At 45.6% G+C, this 18,066-nt stretch overlaps 2 protein-coding genes across 7 annotated transcripts in view; both read left to right on the top strand.

The window, feature by feature from the left end:
- LOC120521855 (NACHT, LRR and PYD domains-containing protein 12-like) overlaps positions 1 to 18,066 on the top strand; it is a 1,152,437-nt gene that overhangs the window by 1,030,933 nt on the left and 103,438 nt on the right. The gene's annotated exons all lie outside the window — the stretch shown is intronic.
- Positions 1 to 18,066, top strand: part of LOC120521894 (selection and upkeep of intraepithelial T-cells protein 5-like) — a 100,023-nt gene that overhangs the window by 21,506 nt on the left and 60,451 nt on the right. For 3 of the 4 annotated variants that reach the window (XM_039743186.1, XM_039743190.1, XM_039743194.1), the window contains exons 5-8: positions 10,950 to 11,054; positions 11,140 to 11,166; positions 12,652 to 12,690; positions 12,815 to 12,832. In XM_039743186.1, coding sequence (XP_039599120.1) covers positions 10,950 to 11,054; positions 11,140 to 11,166; positions 12,652 to 12,690; positions 12,815 to 12,832 — 189 coding nt within the window. The remainder of the gene's footprint in view (positions 1 to 10,949; positions 11,055 to 11,139; positions 11,167 to 12,651; positions 12,691 to 12,814; positions 12,833 to 18,066) is intronic. The other variant, XM_039743187.1, reaches the window with a different exon arrangement.

The following is an 18,066-nucleotide window of genomic DNA, read 5'->3' as shown; positions in this document are numbered from 1 at the left end:
ATCACACACAGACAATTCAAGGTTACAGGAGGTGTCTGGGATTGGAACTGTTTACAGCTAAAGTGTATTCAGGGGATAACAAACAGACACATCACATGAGACCCTGAACTTGTCAAAGCATCAGTTTAATAGTAAATACTGTAATAATAAGTATATAATAATAGTAAATTTGGTGGGTGGTGAGATGGAGATCCCATTTCACATTTGAGCTCCACTTTCTGGTTATACAATTAGGTCCATGAATATTTGGACAGAGACAACTTTTTTCTCATTTTGGTTCTGTACATTACCACAATGAATTTTAAATTAAACAACTCAGATGCAGCTGAAGTGCAGACTTTCAGCTTTAATTCAGTGGGGTGAACAAAAAGATTGCATAAAAATGTGAGGCAACTAAAACATTTTTTAACACAATCCCTTCATTTCAGGGGCTCAAAAGTAATTGGACAGATTAAATAACTGGAAATAAAATGTTCATTTCTAATACTTGGTTGACAACCCTTTGCTGGCAATGCCAGCCTGAAGTCTTGAACTCATGGACATCACCAGATGCTGGGTTTCCTCCTTTTTAATGCTCTGCCAGGCCTTTACTGCAGTGGCTTTCAGTTGCTGTTTTTTGTGGGCCTTTCTGTCTGAAGTTTAGTCTTCAACAAGTGAAATGCACGCTCAATTGGGTTAAGATCAGGTGATTGACTTGGCCATTCAAGAATTTTCCACTTCTTTGCTTTAATAGACTCCTGGGTTGCTTTGGCTGTATGTTTTGGGTCATTGTCCATCTGTATCATGAAACGCCCGCCGGCCAATCAATTTGACGTCATTTAGCTGGATTTGAGCAGACAGTATGTCTCTGAACACCTCAGAATTAATTCGGCTGCTTCCTGTGTCACCTCATCAATAAACACTAGTGTCCCAGTGCCACTGGCAGCCATGCACGCCCAAGCCATCACACTGCCTGCCTCCACCGTGTTTTACAGATGATGTACTATGCTTTGGATAATGAGCTGTTCCACGCCTTCTCCATACTTTCTTCTTGCCATAATTCTGGTAGAGGTTGATCTTGGTTTCATCTGTCCAAAGAATGTTTTTCCAGAACTGTGCTGGCTTTTTTAGATGTTCTTCAGCAAAGTCCAATCTAGCCTTTCTATTCTTGAGGCTTATGAATGGCTTGCACTTTGCAGTGCATCCTCTGTATTTACTTTCATGCAGTCTCCTCTTATTCTTATGGGCTCACCACCTATGGGAGGGGCCAAAGAGGTCAGGTGCAGTGTGAGTTGGGTGGTGGCCGAAGGCGGAGACCTTGGCGGTCTGATCCTCGGCTACAGAAGCTGGTTCTTGGGACATGGAATGTCACCTCACTGAAGGGGAAGGAGCCTGAGCTAGTGCTCAAGGTTGAGAGGTTCCGGCTAGATATAGTCAGGCTCACCTCAAAGCACATCTTGGACTCTGGAACCAATCTCCTTGAGAGGGGCTGGACTCTCTACCACTCTGGAGTTGCTCCCGGTGAGAGGCGCAGAGTGGGTGTGGGCATACTTATTGCCCCCCAACTTGGAGCCTGTACATTGGGGTTTACCCCAGTGGACGAGAGGGTAGCCTCCTTCCGCCTTCGGGTGGGGGACAAGTCCTGACTGTTGTTTGTGCGTATGCGCCGAATGGCAGTTTAGAGTACCCACCCTTTTTGGAGTCCCTGGAGGGGGTGCTAGAAGGCATACCTTCTGGGGACTCCCTCGTACTACTGGACTTCAATGACTTTAATGCTCACGTGGGCAATGACAGTGAGACCTGGAAGGGCGTGATTGGGAGGAATGGCCCCCCGATCTGAACCCGAGGGGTGCTTTGTTATTGGACTTCTGTGCTCGTCACGGATTGTCCATAATGAACATCATGTTGAAGCATAAGGGTGTTCATATGTGCACTTGGCACCAGGACACCCTAGGCCTCAGGTCGATGATCGACATGGTGGGGGAGGATGCCGGTTAGGCCTGGTAGGCCCAAACGTGTTGTGAGGGTCTGCTGGGAACGTCTGGCAGAGTCCCCTGTCAGAAGTAGCTTCAACTCCCACCTCCGGCAGAACTTCAACCACGTCCCGAGGGAGGTGGGGACATTGAGTCTGAATGGGCCATGTTCCGTGCCTCTATTGTTGAGGCGGCTGACCGGAGCTGTGGCCATAAAGTGGTCGGTGCCTGTCGTGGCGGCAATCCCCGCACCCGCTGGTGGACACCGGCGGTGAGGGATGCCGTCAAGATGAAGAAGGAGTCCTACTGGACCCTTTTGTGCTTTTGGACTCTGGAGGCAGCTAATAGGTACCGACAGGCCAAGCGGAATGCGGCTTCAGTGGTTTCTGAGGCAAAAACTCGGGCAAGGGAGGAGTTTGGGGAGGCCTTCGAGGAGATTCTGGTCCACCATCCGGCGTCTCTGGAGGGGGACGCAGTGCAGTGTCAACACCGTATATGGTGGGGATGGTGTGCTGCTGACCTCGACTCGAGATGTTGTGGGTCGGTGGGGGGTCAACTTCGAAGACCTCCTCAATCCCACTAACATGCCTTCCAATGAGGAAGCAGAGCCTGGGGACTCGGAGGTGGGCTCCCCCATCTCCTGGACTGAGGTCACCGAGGTGGTCAAAAAACTCCTTGGTGGCAGGGCCCCGGGGGTGGATGAGATATGCCCGGAGTTCCTCAAGGCTCTGGATGTTGTAGGACTATCTTGGTTGACACGTCTCTGCAACATCGCATGGACATCAGGGACAGTGCCTCTGGATTGGCAGACCGGGGTGGTGGTCCCCCTCTTTAAAAAGGGGGACCGGAGGGTGTGTTCCAACTACAGAGCAATCACACTCCTCAGCCTCTCTGGAAAAGTCTATTCGGGGGTTCTGGAGAGGAGGGTCCATCGGATAGTCCAACCTCGGATTCAGGAGGAACAGTGTGGTTTTCGTCCTGGTCGCGGAACAGTGGACCAGCTCTACACCCTTAGCAGAATCCTGGAGGGTGCATAGGAGTTTGCCAAACCAGTCTGCATGTGTTTTTTGGACTTGGAAAAGGCGTTCGACCGTGTCCCTCGGTAAATCCTGTGGGGGGTACTCTGAGAGAATGGGGTTTGGTGGACTCATGATTGGGTCACTGCTTTTTGCAGATGATGTTGTCCTGTTTGCTTCATCAGGCCGTGATCTTCAGCTCTCTCTGGATCAGTTCGCAGCTGAGTGTGAAGCGGCTGGGATGGGAATCAGCACCTCCAAATCCGAGACCATGGTCCTCAGCCGGAAAAGGGTGGAGTGCCCTCTCAAGGTTGGAGGCGAGATCCTGTCCCAAGTGAAGGAGTTCAAGTATCTCTGGGTCTTGTTGGAAGAATGGAGCGTGAGATCGGCAGGCGGATCGGTGCGGCGTCCACAGTGATGCAGTCTCTGCATTGGTCCGTCATGGTGAAAAAGGAGCTGAGCTGTAAGGCAAGGCTCTGAATTTACCAGTGGATCTACGTTCCTACCCTCATCTATGGTCATGAGCTATGGGTAGTGACCGAAAGAATGAGATCGTGAATACAAGCAGCTGAAATGAGTTTCCTCTGCAAGGTGTCTGGGCTTTCCCTTAAAGATAGGGTGAGAAGCTCAGTCATCCGGGAGGGACTCAAAGTAGAGCCGCTGCTCCTAAATTTAATATAGTGTGGCATCTGGCCGGGGCTGGAGCCCGGCTGGGATGCCCAGGAGGACCGGAGGAGGGCTTGTGCCTCCTCCAGACCGCGAGGGGGCATCCGCCCTGGTTATGTTGGGGGCCTCGGGTAAAGGACTTGGAATCCCAGCCCTGTAGGGACCCGTGGCCACCAGCCAGGCGGCGCCCGTGCCTGAATATCCCTGGAGTTCCTATTTAAGCGGCCGCCTCCCTTCATTCGATGGTGGAAGTCGGGTGGAAGAGGACGGAGCTAGAGAGAGGACGGGAGGCGGCCAAGAGAGAGGCACAAGGACTGTGAGGCCTGGACATTTGGGGAAACGGTGCTGGAGGCACTGGGAAGTGCACTGACTTGTAAATATAAACTTTGTAAATAAACGTGTGTTGGGTGAGAATTACGATGTCCGTCTGTCTGTGTCCGGGCGAGCGTCCACAGTGGCGTAGCCGGCAGGATGCTCCACCTGGGTCAAGGTGGGGACCTGCATTAAGAAATATTTCTGTGGACGACCCGCGCAGCAGCGGACCCCACACACTCGCCGCGGGAGCGGCCCGTGCACAACCCCGCGGGAGCGGTTTACCCCAGAGACCGCCCGGACCGCAGAATGGCCATCCACGGGTGCGGAGGAATGGGCGTCGCCCGAGTGCAGCAGGCTCCGAGAGACGCGCCGTCGCGAAGGACGCCCAGCTAGCGCGGCGACACAGAAGGCCACACCGAGGCAGGGGCCTCGGAGTGACGGGATCCGGGAGATGAGTGCCCTGCCCTGCAGTGATCGGCCCTTCGGGGTCGTACTTACCTCGTTTTCCACAGGGAGGGACGATCCGAATCCGCGACAGCGCGAGGGAAGCAGCGGAGTCGGCTGCGGAGTCGGAGCCGCTGCAACTCGAATCGCCGCAGCGCGGCTGCCAGGAGGCACGCCACCGCACTCCAGAGCAAGGGAGACAAGATGGCCGCAGGCCGGATGTCCCGCCGCTGACAGGCACGGGATTGGCCGGTGTGTCTTGTGCGCCCGCCAATGACGGTACAGAGGCGGGACCAAGGAACGCCAGTCTCGTGCCGGGGAGAGACCCGATTGGGCCAGAGGGAGTGGCCCACAGGAGGCAGTCGGCGGGGCTGATCGACAGGTAAGCCCACCGACGTCTGTCTCTCTGTTTTCGCCAGCGGCTCGGCGTGAGCCGGAGGAGTCCCTTCGGCCCACTGAGTCGCCTTTGTTGCAGTTGCTAGGTGCTCTTGTCGTCCGGTTGGAGCAGCTGAAGGGGAAGGGGGTCGTGTCGGGAGAGACGCCGTGTGAGACGGAGGATCGGCGCGACACTGGAGCCTTTGGCCGACAGAATACCGCGGGGAAGGTAGGTCTTGCCGTCCCCGTAAAGCATGAGGGGGGATTCGCCAAAAACGGCCGTGACTTTGTTCAGGCGGACCGGCAACAAGTAAGCGATCCCCCAACAGCGGACGCAGCGGTGTAGACGGCCGGCGGAGTGAGGAGAGCGAGTACGCAGGGGCTGGCAGGACAGGGGCTGTTGATTGCCCTGGGTCCTAGCGCCCTGCGCTCCAAGTCCGCGGCAGTCTCCTGTCGCTCTGCAGGGACGCAAACAGGGCTGGATTTGGGCTTTCACCATGCTCAGACCCAGACCGTCAAGGCGTCCAAGAGAAGAGGGAGGAACCGAGGGGTGAATGCCGGTTCCTCCAATAGGAGGGGATACGGCGCTGGCTGCGCGCGTCCGGTAAAGGGCCGTCCTCTGCGGAGGCAGAGGGAAACCCCTGAGCGGCTGGACGTGCCGCCTGCGAGAGCGGTTCCACTTACACCAAGAGGACAGGCATGGAACCTGCGGCGGAGGAGCCAACCAGGCAAGTCGCGGGCTGTCGATAGGGGGGTGAGCACTGCCGGTATAGAGACCGACAGGACGCTCGGGGTGAGTGTCTTGGCAGTGCTTCTGGCCCTCCCTTTTCTCTTTTTACAGGCTCGAAGCCCCGACGAGCACTGGAGCCGACGTCATTTGGGACCTGCCCTCCTGGAATGGTCCCCCGGCTGGCAGGGACGGCGGGAGCGAGCGGCGCAGACCAGAGGGGCGCGTTGGCATCGGAGGGGGTGCCGAAATAAGATGTCCCAGGGTGCCGTGTCAGACCCTGGGGACATAGTAGGACCCTCTCTGGGAACGTGCTTTTCTGAAGTGCCGCCGGACCCCGCGGTCTCGCTAGCGGTGGGGCACTGTGGCCTCCGGCCGGGACGCCCAGGAGGACCGGAGGAGGGCTTGTGCCTCCTCCAGACCGTGAGGGGGCGTCCGCCCTGGTTATGTTGGGGGCCTCGGGTAAAGGGCTTGGAATCCCACCGTGCCTGAATATCCCTGGAGCCCAGCACTTCCACCACACCAGGAAGTGCTGGGGGGAAGACGACAGGGGACACCCGGATGGCTTCGAAGCGCGGCGCGGCACTTCCGCCACACTGGGGCGTGTCTGCGGAGGAATGCCGGGAAGCAGCTTGAGCCCATCCGGGTTCCTATTTAAGGGGCCGCCTCCCTTCAGTCGATGGTGGAAGTCGGGTGGAAGAGGACGGAGCTAGAGGACGGGAGGCGGCCAAGAGAGAGGCACAAGGACTGTGAGGCCTGGACATTTGGGGAAACGGTGCTGGAGGCACTGGGAAGTGCACTGAGTTGTAAATATAAACTTTGTAAATAAACGTGTGTTGGGTGAGAATTACGATGTCCATCTGTCTGTGTCCGGGCGAGCATCCACAATAGTAAAGATTTTCAATTTCCTTTCTAAAGTAATGTGTACATTTGACAACATAAGTTATAGCTTTGAAAAAAAAGATCAGAAACTTATTATAATGTTTACTGCAAAAATAACTAAAATTCAGGCAAAAATAGCTAGAATATGGAATTGACAGATCATTAAAAACCTAACAGCAGGAAGTTCCTAGACAAAACAGTGTTATCTACAGCATAGAAAGTAATTACAATCCTGTTACATAGTTCAAAAAACAGTTAGAAAAAAACATATTAGACATTTAATACGAAAACAAATGTGTAAAAAATCAACAGGGTGACACAGTAAGAAGAGCAGCAAGTCAAAGTCCCCTTTGTCTTCGTCAGTCACTCCAGTCTTAATTGTGCTGGCCTGCTACTCAATAAGGAAGTCAATTGCTGGAGTCCCATCAGTTTAGTCAATCACATCATATCATGTCTCAATTTAAATTTGGAATAGGATTAAAAAAAGGAAAAAAGAGATAAAATGCAGTGTTGGGGTAATAGACACGATCTCAGTGAGAGGAAGTCTGCACCAGGGGTCTTCTCTGAAGTCCTTACATCTTCAATCTGGTAATGGATGTGATGACTCGTGGGATAAAAGAGCCCCTGGTGCAGGCTTTGAGTTCACGACATTTTGTTGTGTGGCACCACAAAAGGAGAAATGGAGAGGAAGTTGTAGGAAATGAGAAGGTCTTCGAAGATAGATGATTGAAGATAAATAGGAAGAAGACAGAATATTCACTACCTGAGATCTTGTCTGTTACCCCTAGACTGGCTTAGCCCAAGTCCTCACTCATATCCTGGACGATCCTCACAAACTTCTCTGGCCCTCCTTTCTCTCTCACCTCCAGATCGATTAATGTGACACTCTATCATAAGCCTTCTCCAAATCAATGACCACCATATGTAAATGTTTCTGTTTTTCTTGATGCTTCTCTATCATTTGTCTCAAAGGCGGCATCAGTTGTTCTTCTCCATGCCATAAAAATCAAAGTGTTCCTCTAGTATGGTGGTCTCTTCCCTAAGCTTATTCTTGGTACTTGCCCTTCCTTTGAGACTCCATCTCCAAATATTACCTTTGGATTTTCTTCATTCAACAGGTTCAACAGTACCCCTTCCATCTGTTCTTGATCTCATCATGCTCACTCAAGACCACACTTTGCTCATCTTCCATTTGCTTTATCTGACTAAAAGTCCTTCCCAGCCTGGTTTCTTGCCTTCTCTATTCTAACAATCCTTCTCTCTCCCTCTTTTGTCTGCAATTTTTAGTACACCTCCTCCAAAGCTTGTCCCTTGGTTCTTACCACTGTCATCTTTGCCTCCGTTGTTTGTCTGCCTATACATTTCTCTCTCTTCCTCCTTCCCCGATTGGTACCATGTCTTCTTTCCCCTCTTCTTAGCCTTAATCACATCATGCACCTCTCTGTTCCACCACCATGTCTCTTTCTCCCTAGGCCAGCTCCATTTTGTTGTCCTAGCTTACAGCTCTTCACTTGCACTTAATACCACTTTGCTATTTTTCTTCCACCATTCTTCTACACTCTCATATGACTGCACTTCATTTCAGATTTTCTCCCTAACCTTGTTCTTAAGCTCTTTTAATTTCCACCACTTTCACTTTGGTGCTGCTTGCTTTGGTTTTATTTTCCTGCTGATTCTGATCTCCCAGTCCATCGCCAATGTTTATGTTGCACTGTCACACTTTCCTAATGATGACCTTACAATTCTTGATCTGTTTGGGATGAGATCCTCCGTACATTAGAAAGTCGATTTGGCTTTCCCTTCCTCCACTACTGTTAATGACAAGAAGACTGACAGCTCCTTTGACCAATCAGTATTCCCACTTGGATGTTCTACTTGTACCTGCCTTTTCTGTGTAATCCACACTAATTTGCTGCCACCGCTTTGACTCTTTGGCTTATCACCCCTTAATGCTGACACCTCTCGTATTTTGTGTGCGTCACCTCTGTGAATTGTTTGTGCTCTTTGCACCTTAGGCTCAGTCTTTATGGCGCTGTGATTCACAAGTACAAGCAGGGAATCCCCCCACAGTATAAGTGCAATGTGAGCCACGGACACAGAAAACCTGTTGGTGAGATGCTATATTTAGATGGAAGTAGGAAGTGCAGCTCTGCAAACTGACACTCATAAAAATTGTTTTAACTGTTAATAGTAATTTTATTTGCATTCATGAAAACAATGTAAAAATGTAATTAGAAGGTTTAAGTTGTGTCACAAAATTGGAAAGAACTGTTCTAAACCAATTTAACATGTAAATATTTAGTCAATCTAATATATTTAAACTCATGCAAAGAAAACAACAACAATCCATATTCACTGACTTACATGGGACATCTCCAGATTTTATCATTTGGTGGCCCAGCATTTGTCCCTTTTTCTGGTTCGTCTTCATGAATCATCCAGCAGTAGTCCACCATCATACTGACATCCACATCCCTGGTCCCTTCTTTCCATGTCCTTGATATCCAGAAGGAGACTTTCACTCTGCTCTTCACTCACTGCTCCAAGATTTTCAGGGAAAAATTCAGAATGCGAAACCAAAAGGTGAACTTTGTGAATCATGTTGTAACTCTAACCCTTAAACTTAACTAATTAATTTTATATCATTTTTTTGTATTGTGGATCTTTATTGTTTTTCCTTGAATGATACCAAAGCTTCCTGTTGCAGGTCATTCATCACCCCATCAAATTGTGCTCCAGAAGTCAGTTTTCTAATGTCACATCCAGTAAAAATGTCCTCTTTAAATTTAGCCTCAGATGAACCCAGAAACTTTGAGAACAAATATGTAAAACAGACTCTATCTTTTGAAAAGGCTTTGACAAACCCAGCTTAACATGAAGTGGTGGTAGCAGCAGTTTATCTGGACCCACCAAGTGAGGTGTGATGATGTTTTTAGACACTAAGCTGTAGCTTTTTATTCTAGCTAGACATTCCTTCTGAACCCAATGTCAGTTCTCAGCTCTGCTATCCACCTCACTTGTGGAAATTCTGTCTGACCTGATGTCTGACCCAGTAAGATCCACTGAATTTTCAGGACCACACCTATGCACCAGTCGTGGTCATTGTAGTTACTTTTCTTGAAAACATTTTCAAAGTTCTTGTAGGTCTGCGTTCACTACACAGTAATGAGCCACAGTTACTGATGTGAACCTTTTAGGCTGCTTTTAGAAGAGCCTATAAATGGTCTCCAATCTTCTGCCAAGCTTCTGCACGAGGCCACTTATGTCAGCACAGTAAACCAAGGGTCCATCTTTGCTGAAAAATGCTGCAAATGTTTGTTCTCTATTTTAGTGCAACAGGACAGTTATATCTGGAGAAAAACTTTTAATTAGGACCCCCAAGAACTCTGCAGTATCTCTGGGGAAGGCCTAGATCTCTAACTAAATCATGCCGTTCACCCTGAGTGAATCTCTACGGCTCATTGCTTAAGCATGTTGGCACAAATTCTTCATTGTCACCTGAACAATGTACTTTCTCCCTGGTACTGAGTTTCTACACAGAACCAAGAGTATCAGGTGGGGTCAGGATATCAGGTCCATGTGGTGCAGGCCTTATTACTAATGAAAGATTAGGAGAAACACTTTATTTCTGATATTTTGATTCTGAATTTTGAAGGAAATAACAATCGTCACCATGATTTCTGGGTTCATTCCATGTCATTCTTCTTACCTTTTGTGCCTTGTCTTAGTTCCTCAACACAAATGGAGCAGACACAGTGAGGGTCTGCTGTTTGTCCTGCTCACTAAGTTTCATTCCAAAGTAGGCATAATAAGGTTTTTTTTCAAAAAATCTGTTATGTTCTGTCTCTGTTTTTGACTAGAAACTTTCCACAACCATAGCAAAAACATCAGGACTGTTCTCACAACCTCTAGAGGCCATCTTAAGGATTCACAGTATGACAATAAAAATAAAGAAATCTTCCTGCAATGATCATTTACAAGTGACAGAGTCACTCTGAGGTGTGTGTGCTGCCCTCCGTGAAGTGTGTCATTGGTGGGGAAGGAAAGAAGGACAGGGCCGGACATGCTGCTACCTGATGCTAGGACTCATCTCTGGGTTCTCATCTTAACATCGATTAAGAACTGTTTGTATTAGTTAAACATATATCTTAATATCAGGAAAATATAAACTCAGACAAATTATTACTAAAATAAAATGTTGAAATTTGAGTCATTATAGTGCCAAAAAAATAAAATAAAAACCTAGACTGGACAGCTAAAAAATGTGTTTTGTGAGTGATGTGAGCTACTTCAATGGTCTTCATTTTCTAATTCAGTGCCTAAAAAAGTGAAATAATCACATGGAACAATCAAAACAAGTTTCTCAATGTCTACCTGTGTAATCCAAGTCCCTGCAGGCCCCTTTCACTGTTATTGAGGCCTTTATGAGTACCAGTGCTGATAGTAGCACACCAGCTGACATGCCACTGTGCGTTCTGATTGGTGTTCACTGGTCACATGTCTAAGTCTGTTATATTTGAAGAAGCTCACTCCCCACTCCCACATTCACATATACTTTTCTTCTTTTTCCAGTTTTCTCTCCAGGAGTCTCTGGCTGGTCAGTAGTGTTCTGGTTATCGGTGGTTCTCTGTGTGGCAGCAGCCATTCTGCTGGTGTTAAAATGGCGAAGAATGAGAGGTGCGTCCTGAAGCTGCAATCCTGTGTTGTATGCATTAAGATGACCTCCGTGATTATGTCAACTCATCTCATTTCTTTGTTTTAGATAAAAATGCAAATTATGACATGAAAGGTAAGGACACTTCAGATAAAATCCTTGATCTTATGAGATTCAAATTCATATTCATATTTCAAGTGTTGTTAGCAATTAAGTGCCTGATGAATGTTCAACAATATTTTCTCAAACAATTAAAATGCTTTAAATGTGGGACCTCATGAAACAGAAGATCAGGGTTCAAGGCTTAGTGAGAAAAAGGGAACAATAAACACAAAAAACAGGGAGTGTATGTGAGTCACCATTTGAGAAGGGTGGGCTTACTCAGGGCTCAGTACAGGGGATAGAAATATTACTTTACAGATTCATTACATTTGGCACTCCATACAGTAAATTGGGTCAGGTACGGGACAAATGCAGTGCCAATTCAATAAATAGAATTTATTCTTACCCAGCAGTCTTTGGAGTAGACAGGAATGGTGTGCTACAAAATTGTTCAAAAATAATACAAGTAAAATAAAATATAACATGGAGCACATACACACATACTTTTTAAACTAAAGTCATTCAAGACAGCTTACTGCACAAAATAAAAGAGAAAAACATTAAAATGCCATTAATATACACTTGGACATTAACTCAGCATATGCAGGCTTAAAAAGAAGAACATGCAAATAATAAAAAGACTTAAACACTAACACCTGAACCCACCTTACTAATCCACCCCCCACACACCTTATGTCTATGTGTTACCCTTGATTCCTGTCTGTCTAATCATTTTAATGCCATTGTAATTATTATGCCATGGAGTTGACGTCGATCTCAGCAGCTAATTTGTCTTCAATGGTGCAACTCAGTCTAATATGCGATGCAACGCTGGATGAAAATTCTCAACTTTATTATCCAACTCACTGCTGCTGTCGGGTTTAGTAGATGGCAGTAACACTAAGGGGGGTTAGTTAGAAAATCTGACACCGTGTGTTCATTAAAAGACACCTGGTAATACATCTAGATAGTAAAACAGATCACTTTGGAGAGGAAACTTCATACGACCAACACAAATTACCATTTGTATATTTTATGGCTTCTATTTCTTCTTTTGTAGATCATGTTTTTTTGTTGTTCTTTCTACATTTTATAACATTTATTCCTTTTAAATGTGTATTTTTTATTTTTCTCTCTATGTCAACTTAGTTACTGCAATTTTCTCTTCATGATTTTTAAATTTACTGCTGTTGAAGTTTCCATACCTCTTTTTTTTCTGTTTTTTTCTCTGTTTATATTACTGTATTTTTTTGTTAACCATTGTTAATATATTGCTGAAATTTATATTTCCTGCTTCTATGCATCTTTATTAACAGTTTTATAAAACATTAGCAACTATTTTTACACCCTGAAATGTGTAGATGCATGTAAAATATTACTAAGTCACGTAGTAGACAATCAAATAAACATTTTGATGACATTTTGGTACAGATGAGTGAGTAAAGATGGAAGAGTGACTGTATGGTGCTCAATGACTTCATCTCCTTACCTTCTCATTTCTCTCTCTTCACTCCACAGTCGACATTCTCCCTCTTTGGATCTTACGCAAGGAAATCGGTAAGATGAGCTCTTCCTCTGAATTTACAGAAGTCCAAAGTTTAATATAAGAGTGAAGTGCTGACATTTCCTGGATTGTGTGAATTCACTCCCAGTAATTCTGTTGTTTCTTTTCTGTTTTCAGAGATGGCACAACATCCAGGTACGTTTAGACTCCCTCATTTGGGTTATTATTATTTTTATCTCATTGACTTGATTCAGCTATAGTGGACGCTAAAAGTTACAGGCAGCTCAACAAAAGCCGGAGATGAAAAACTGAATATTACTTCAGTATAAATTACAAAATAACAGAATAGACAGGAAAACAGGTAGGATTTGTCACGTTGTGTTTGTTGTATTCTTTAAATCGACTGGAACAGCCTGCTGTCCTTCTCCCTGTGTCGTCTCGTTTTCTTCTGATTGACTAGTTTATATCTGCCATATCCCAATATATGTGTGTGTGTGTGTGTTAACTGTCAGTTCTAAATGTCCTGGTGTTAGTGTGTGTGTGTGTGTGTCACCCCATGATGGCTTTTGCTCACTGTGTTGGCTCCCGTCTTGTAACCTAAGCACCTCTAATGGGCCCTCACGGCTGCAAACTGGAACTCAATGAAGTAATGATGTACTTGTTATGTGAGCGCTGCCCTAAAAACTATTTGGTAATTAATTGAAGTTGACATTACAGAATAATAAGATGGTGTACAATTCACCACAGGCCATTTCATCTTCCTCTGGGACTTTTATTTCTTCACAGGGAAGTGAGAAGTCAAGTAACATGACACCTTTTATTGGCTAACTAAAAAGATTACAATATGCAAGCTTTCGAGGCAAATCAGTCCCCTTCTTCAGGCAAAATTTTCAGAAGGAATGAACTCTCATTTGAATGGTGTCAAAGTTGTAATAAAGGTAGACAGTAGATGAACAAAATAGAAAGATGTGTATTACTCAAGTGTAAATGAGCCATAAAGCCCAAACGTAAAGTAAATTGTTTTTCTGATCACAAGTCTTCGATATAGTGCACAAGGAACATGTGTATTTCTTTTTTTGGATGTTTTAAATTCTATTGAATTATTTGAACATTCTCCTGGTGACCTCAATTTGTCCCCATTTCAGACGGTGATCCTGCCGCCTGCATCACCTTATTTTGTAGAGTTTGCCTTTGTAGAGACTGCCGTTAAACTGCTTGTGCTCTTAATGCTGGTGACACAGCCAGTTCTCTTTCCATTCCTATTTAAGATGGCGGCGTGCTGAGTGAGAACATTGAGTACAATTCATAAACAAAGGTAATCCTTAGTAATAGTTGGGTAGCTCAAGGACCTTCACAACATTCACTTTGACTTTCCATTTTATTTTGTGTTTTGATTTTTCCAATTGGGTGGCACGGTGGTGCAGTGGGTAGTGCTGCTGCCTCACAGTTAGGAGACCCGGGTTCGCTTCCTGGGTCCTCCCTGCGTGGAGTTTGCATGTTCTCCCCGTGTCTGCGTGGGTTTCTTCCGGGTGCTCCGGTTTCCTCGCACAGTCCAAAGACATGCAGGTTAGGTGCATTGACGATCCTAAATTGTCCCTAGTGTGTGCTTGGTGTGTATGTGTGCATGCCCTGCGGTGGGCTGGCGCCCTGCCCGGGGTTTGTTTCCTGCCTTGCTGCTGGGGTTGGCTCTGGCAGACCCCCGTGATCCTGTAGTTAGCATATAACGGGTTGGATAATGGATGGATGGATTTTTCTAGTCAGTTTTGTTTCCTTTTTTCACTGCCATGACCACAGCCTGCTTTTGACTATGAGCTACTGGCTCTTTTCATTCATCCCTTTCTTTTTTACTTTTGCCTTTTAATACCCTTAGTGAGTGTAATGCCATTGTGATGTTTACAACACCTACCTGTTGTACATGAAGCTCACTGGTCAGTGCAAACACAGAGACCAGCAAATGAAGGCACCAGACAAGGGATCAGTCAAAGAGTCTTAGCAGACAAAATGACACAATGACAAGTCCAATACTAGGAGCAAAAGTCATGAACCTGTTAACAGAGTTAAACTCCTTCCACTAACCTGCTAGTTAATCGTTTATCAAGACGTATGCTGAAACTTGGACACATATGGTAGTACACCACCATTTTAAAAAGGTGGGAAGTCATGACACAACATGTCACATGATCCTTGAGTCATGTGACTAGCAACGAGCAACAGCTTGGTAATGTCCACACAAAAAAAATATAATGACAGAGCAGCAATGTCAAAAGCAAGACAGCAACTTATCATTATCATAAAAAGTCCAAAATTAAAAAAAAAAAAATAATACAGTGGTTATTCCAGACTACTCCTCTCATGAAGCCACAATAGGTGATGTATGTTACTTTCATAGCAGCTGTAATACCGTAGATAGCCCGGCCACAGACAGACACGACACCAATGTCCAAAACACACGGGTTTATTATCACAACTATTTACAATTTGGTTCCACACAATCACGCTTCCTCAGTCCTTTTATCTCTCTTTGGCTGCCTCCACTCCTCCCTTGCAAGATCCGTCTTTCTCCTCACGATTCCGGCTCCTCGAAGGGAGTGAGGCGGTCCCTTTTATCATGCCCCGGATGTGCCCCAGGTGCTTGATGATGGTCCTCTGGCAGCACTTCCTGGTGTGGTGGAAGTGCTGTCCTCCAGGGCTCAGGAACCATCCAGGCAGCCCCTTGGTTGGGTCACAGACCTCCACAGGGTTGAGCTTCCAAGCTCCATATCCATTGCCCTTGTTAGAAATCAGGGGAGCTGCCCTCATGCATCCAGGGAAGATATTGCCCCCTTCCCAGTCCTTCCCTGATCCTGGCGTCCCTGGCCACCTGCCACACAGCATAGACAATTGGAGATATATAATCTTCAGGGATTAACAGCGTATATCAAAGATACTCTTCAGGTTTATTTCTGATTGTAGTTTTCATCATCTCATATGAGACAAAAGTCAGGCCTCTTGTTGTAAGAATTCCCAGCATTCTCCCTTTATATGCACAAGACACAGTAAAGCAATTCCTGCTTTTTTAACTGACTGACGTTAGCTTTGTTGCTGGTCACTGCAAACACAATTTTACAGGAAAGTAAAGTGAATTCAAACAGGCAGTCAGTAGAAATTAGGTGAAATATCAGTATACGTTATCATCATTATTAGATAGTTATGATTTTCATTCTTTATATATTTGACTCAAGCATTTCTTTTATTGTTTTTCATCAGTTGGTTGTTCAAACTTGCATTTTTTTCGTAATTTTTTAAATTTATTTTATTAATATGGATTTAGGGAAAAAGTTGTACCAGTATACTTCGTAAAGTTGTAAAGCTGTGTTTTACTCTAAAGTATTATAAGCAGCATTTAGGCAGCCCATTAAATGAGTTGAACATGTTTAGTTTGGGTTTGTTTTCTCCAGTGCCTGAAGTGGAAAAAGGAGGGTCAGGAGGGGTCAAGACTTACAGTCCACAAATGTGAATGTAAGTTACAATGACATTGAGGAGCAGAGGGGCGGGGGGCTTTGTGAGGCAGGCAGACTTTTACTGACGGTACTCTGTGGGTCCAAAAAGGGAAATTGCCAGTGCTGTGTACCATTCAATACCACCACACTTCAAGCACTGGTTTTCCCCCTGTAAATTTATTGTAGGCACTTTTTTTTGGATAAAAGATAGAAGACACAGGAGTTTCAAATGTAGGCAATCAATGGAAGAACAGGAAAGAAGAAAAGAATTGTGCTGAAGGGAAGTGGTACAAAGAAACAATGCCATGAACTATGTAGTGTCCAGCGCTTTCTGTTTTAGCCTTAGAGGACCCCTTGACTGAGCAGCACTACCATTTAAACTGACGAAGGGACAACGTCTCTGACCCTAGGGTGCTGCTTCCTCCTCTATTGCATTTCTTTCTCCCTCCCTTTTTATTCTGGTAAAGCAACACCTAAGCTGGCCGCCACAGCAGGTGGCACTGACACTTGAGCTTTATAGCGTTTGCTAACAGCATCCTCTTTGAAGTTCGATATACTTTCTCCTTCCACTTTGTGGCACATTGTACACGCCATCTCTTGTTTCCTGTCCAGGCCGCTGCTCCTTCTTCACTCTTCAATCCACCCTGTTGATCAGTGCTGCTCTTCATGTAGCCTGCCTATCACTTCTGCTGCAGACTTCAGCTGCATAAACCAGAAAGCCCCCGTCACGGAGCTCAGAGCATCTAAGCTACACGTTAGCATAGCATACTTGCTATAGTATTATTATTAATAATAATAATGTTGCATAATGTTTTCTGTATCATCACTAAATTTCAATCAGATATTGTGGGGGTTTGACATATCGAAATGTGCTTTCTTAGCAGACACCTACTGCCCTAGATGTACCATGCTGCCAAATTTCAGCTTTTTAGTTAAAAAGGAAATTGTGTTTTTGTTGATGAGTGATTGAGTTGGTCAGTCAGCTTTGCATTATACATACAGATCTATATTATTTAATTTTTATATTTATACCATTGTCCACCACTTTATGCCCAAATGCTCCATAGATCTTTGCCCCTCTACCTTCTACCAAGATTTGAGCTACACATTAAGTGTGCTAATCCCCTGAGTCCTTCCTGGATTGACACATGGCAGAGGCAGAACTTCAGAGAAGACCACCCTGTCAGTTCTGCTCTTCAGCTTGGCACCTAACTGTTTCAATTTGGATTGCAGAACTGACAGCCTATCCTTATGTAAGTCATTTGTTCCAACATGGACAATGTCAACTCCATCCACTACCCCCAAGGCCAGGAGCTTATCCACCCCTTCTAGGGAGGTCTCCTACCCACACCACCAGAAGGCAACACACTTTGTGAAACTCTCCATCTCTGGAGGAAGCCTGTGTCTCAATCCCCCAAATGACTGAGTCCCCCCATTATCACTGCTTCTCTCTTCTGTGACTGGAACATCTGACCGCTTCCTGCTATTCTTTTTCACAGTCCTGATACATGTAGACTACGTCCATGTGCATTTTATTCTAACAAACTTACTACTACCAAGTAGAACTATGATGTTGGAAATTCTGAAATTCTTGACATAAAATTGGCATTTGAAGAATGGCACTGCTAGTTGGAGGGAGTAAACTCCAGACAGTGTACTTCATCTTTATTGTTAGTGTTGCTGTCTTCTTTAGAGCTGGAGATAAAAAAGGCTGATGCTCTTTCTTGTTAATTTAACAGTGAAATATCAACTGCAGAACCAGAAAGCATTTCAAAAGAACTGTATCTTCAAATATTTTGATTTGGGAAATATTCAAGTTATTTGGTTGATCTCATTCTATTATTTCAGACCACAGTCTGCAATTTGTCTAATTTCTGTCTAAAAGTGGGCACTAAGGTGAATCTCACATCTGGGTAACACAGTGCTGGTTGAAGGCAAGCAGGAGTTTGA

The sequence above is a fragment of the Polypterus senegalus genome, chromosome 2, assembly GCF_016835505.1.
Source record: "Polypterus senegalus isolate Bchr_013 chromosome 2, ASM1683550v1, whole genome shotgun sequence".
Lineage (NCBI taxonomy): Eukaryota > Metazoa > Chordata > Cladistia > Polypteriformes > Polypteridae > Polypterus > Polypterus senegalus.
The sequence above is the reverse complement of the archived record's forward strand: the minus strand, read 5'-3'. Positions and strand labels throughout refer to the sequence as shown.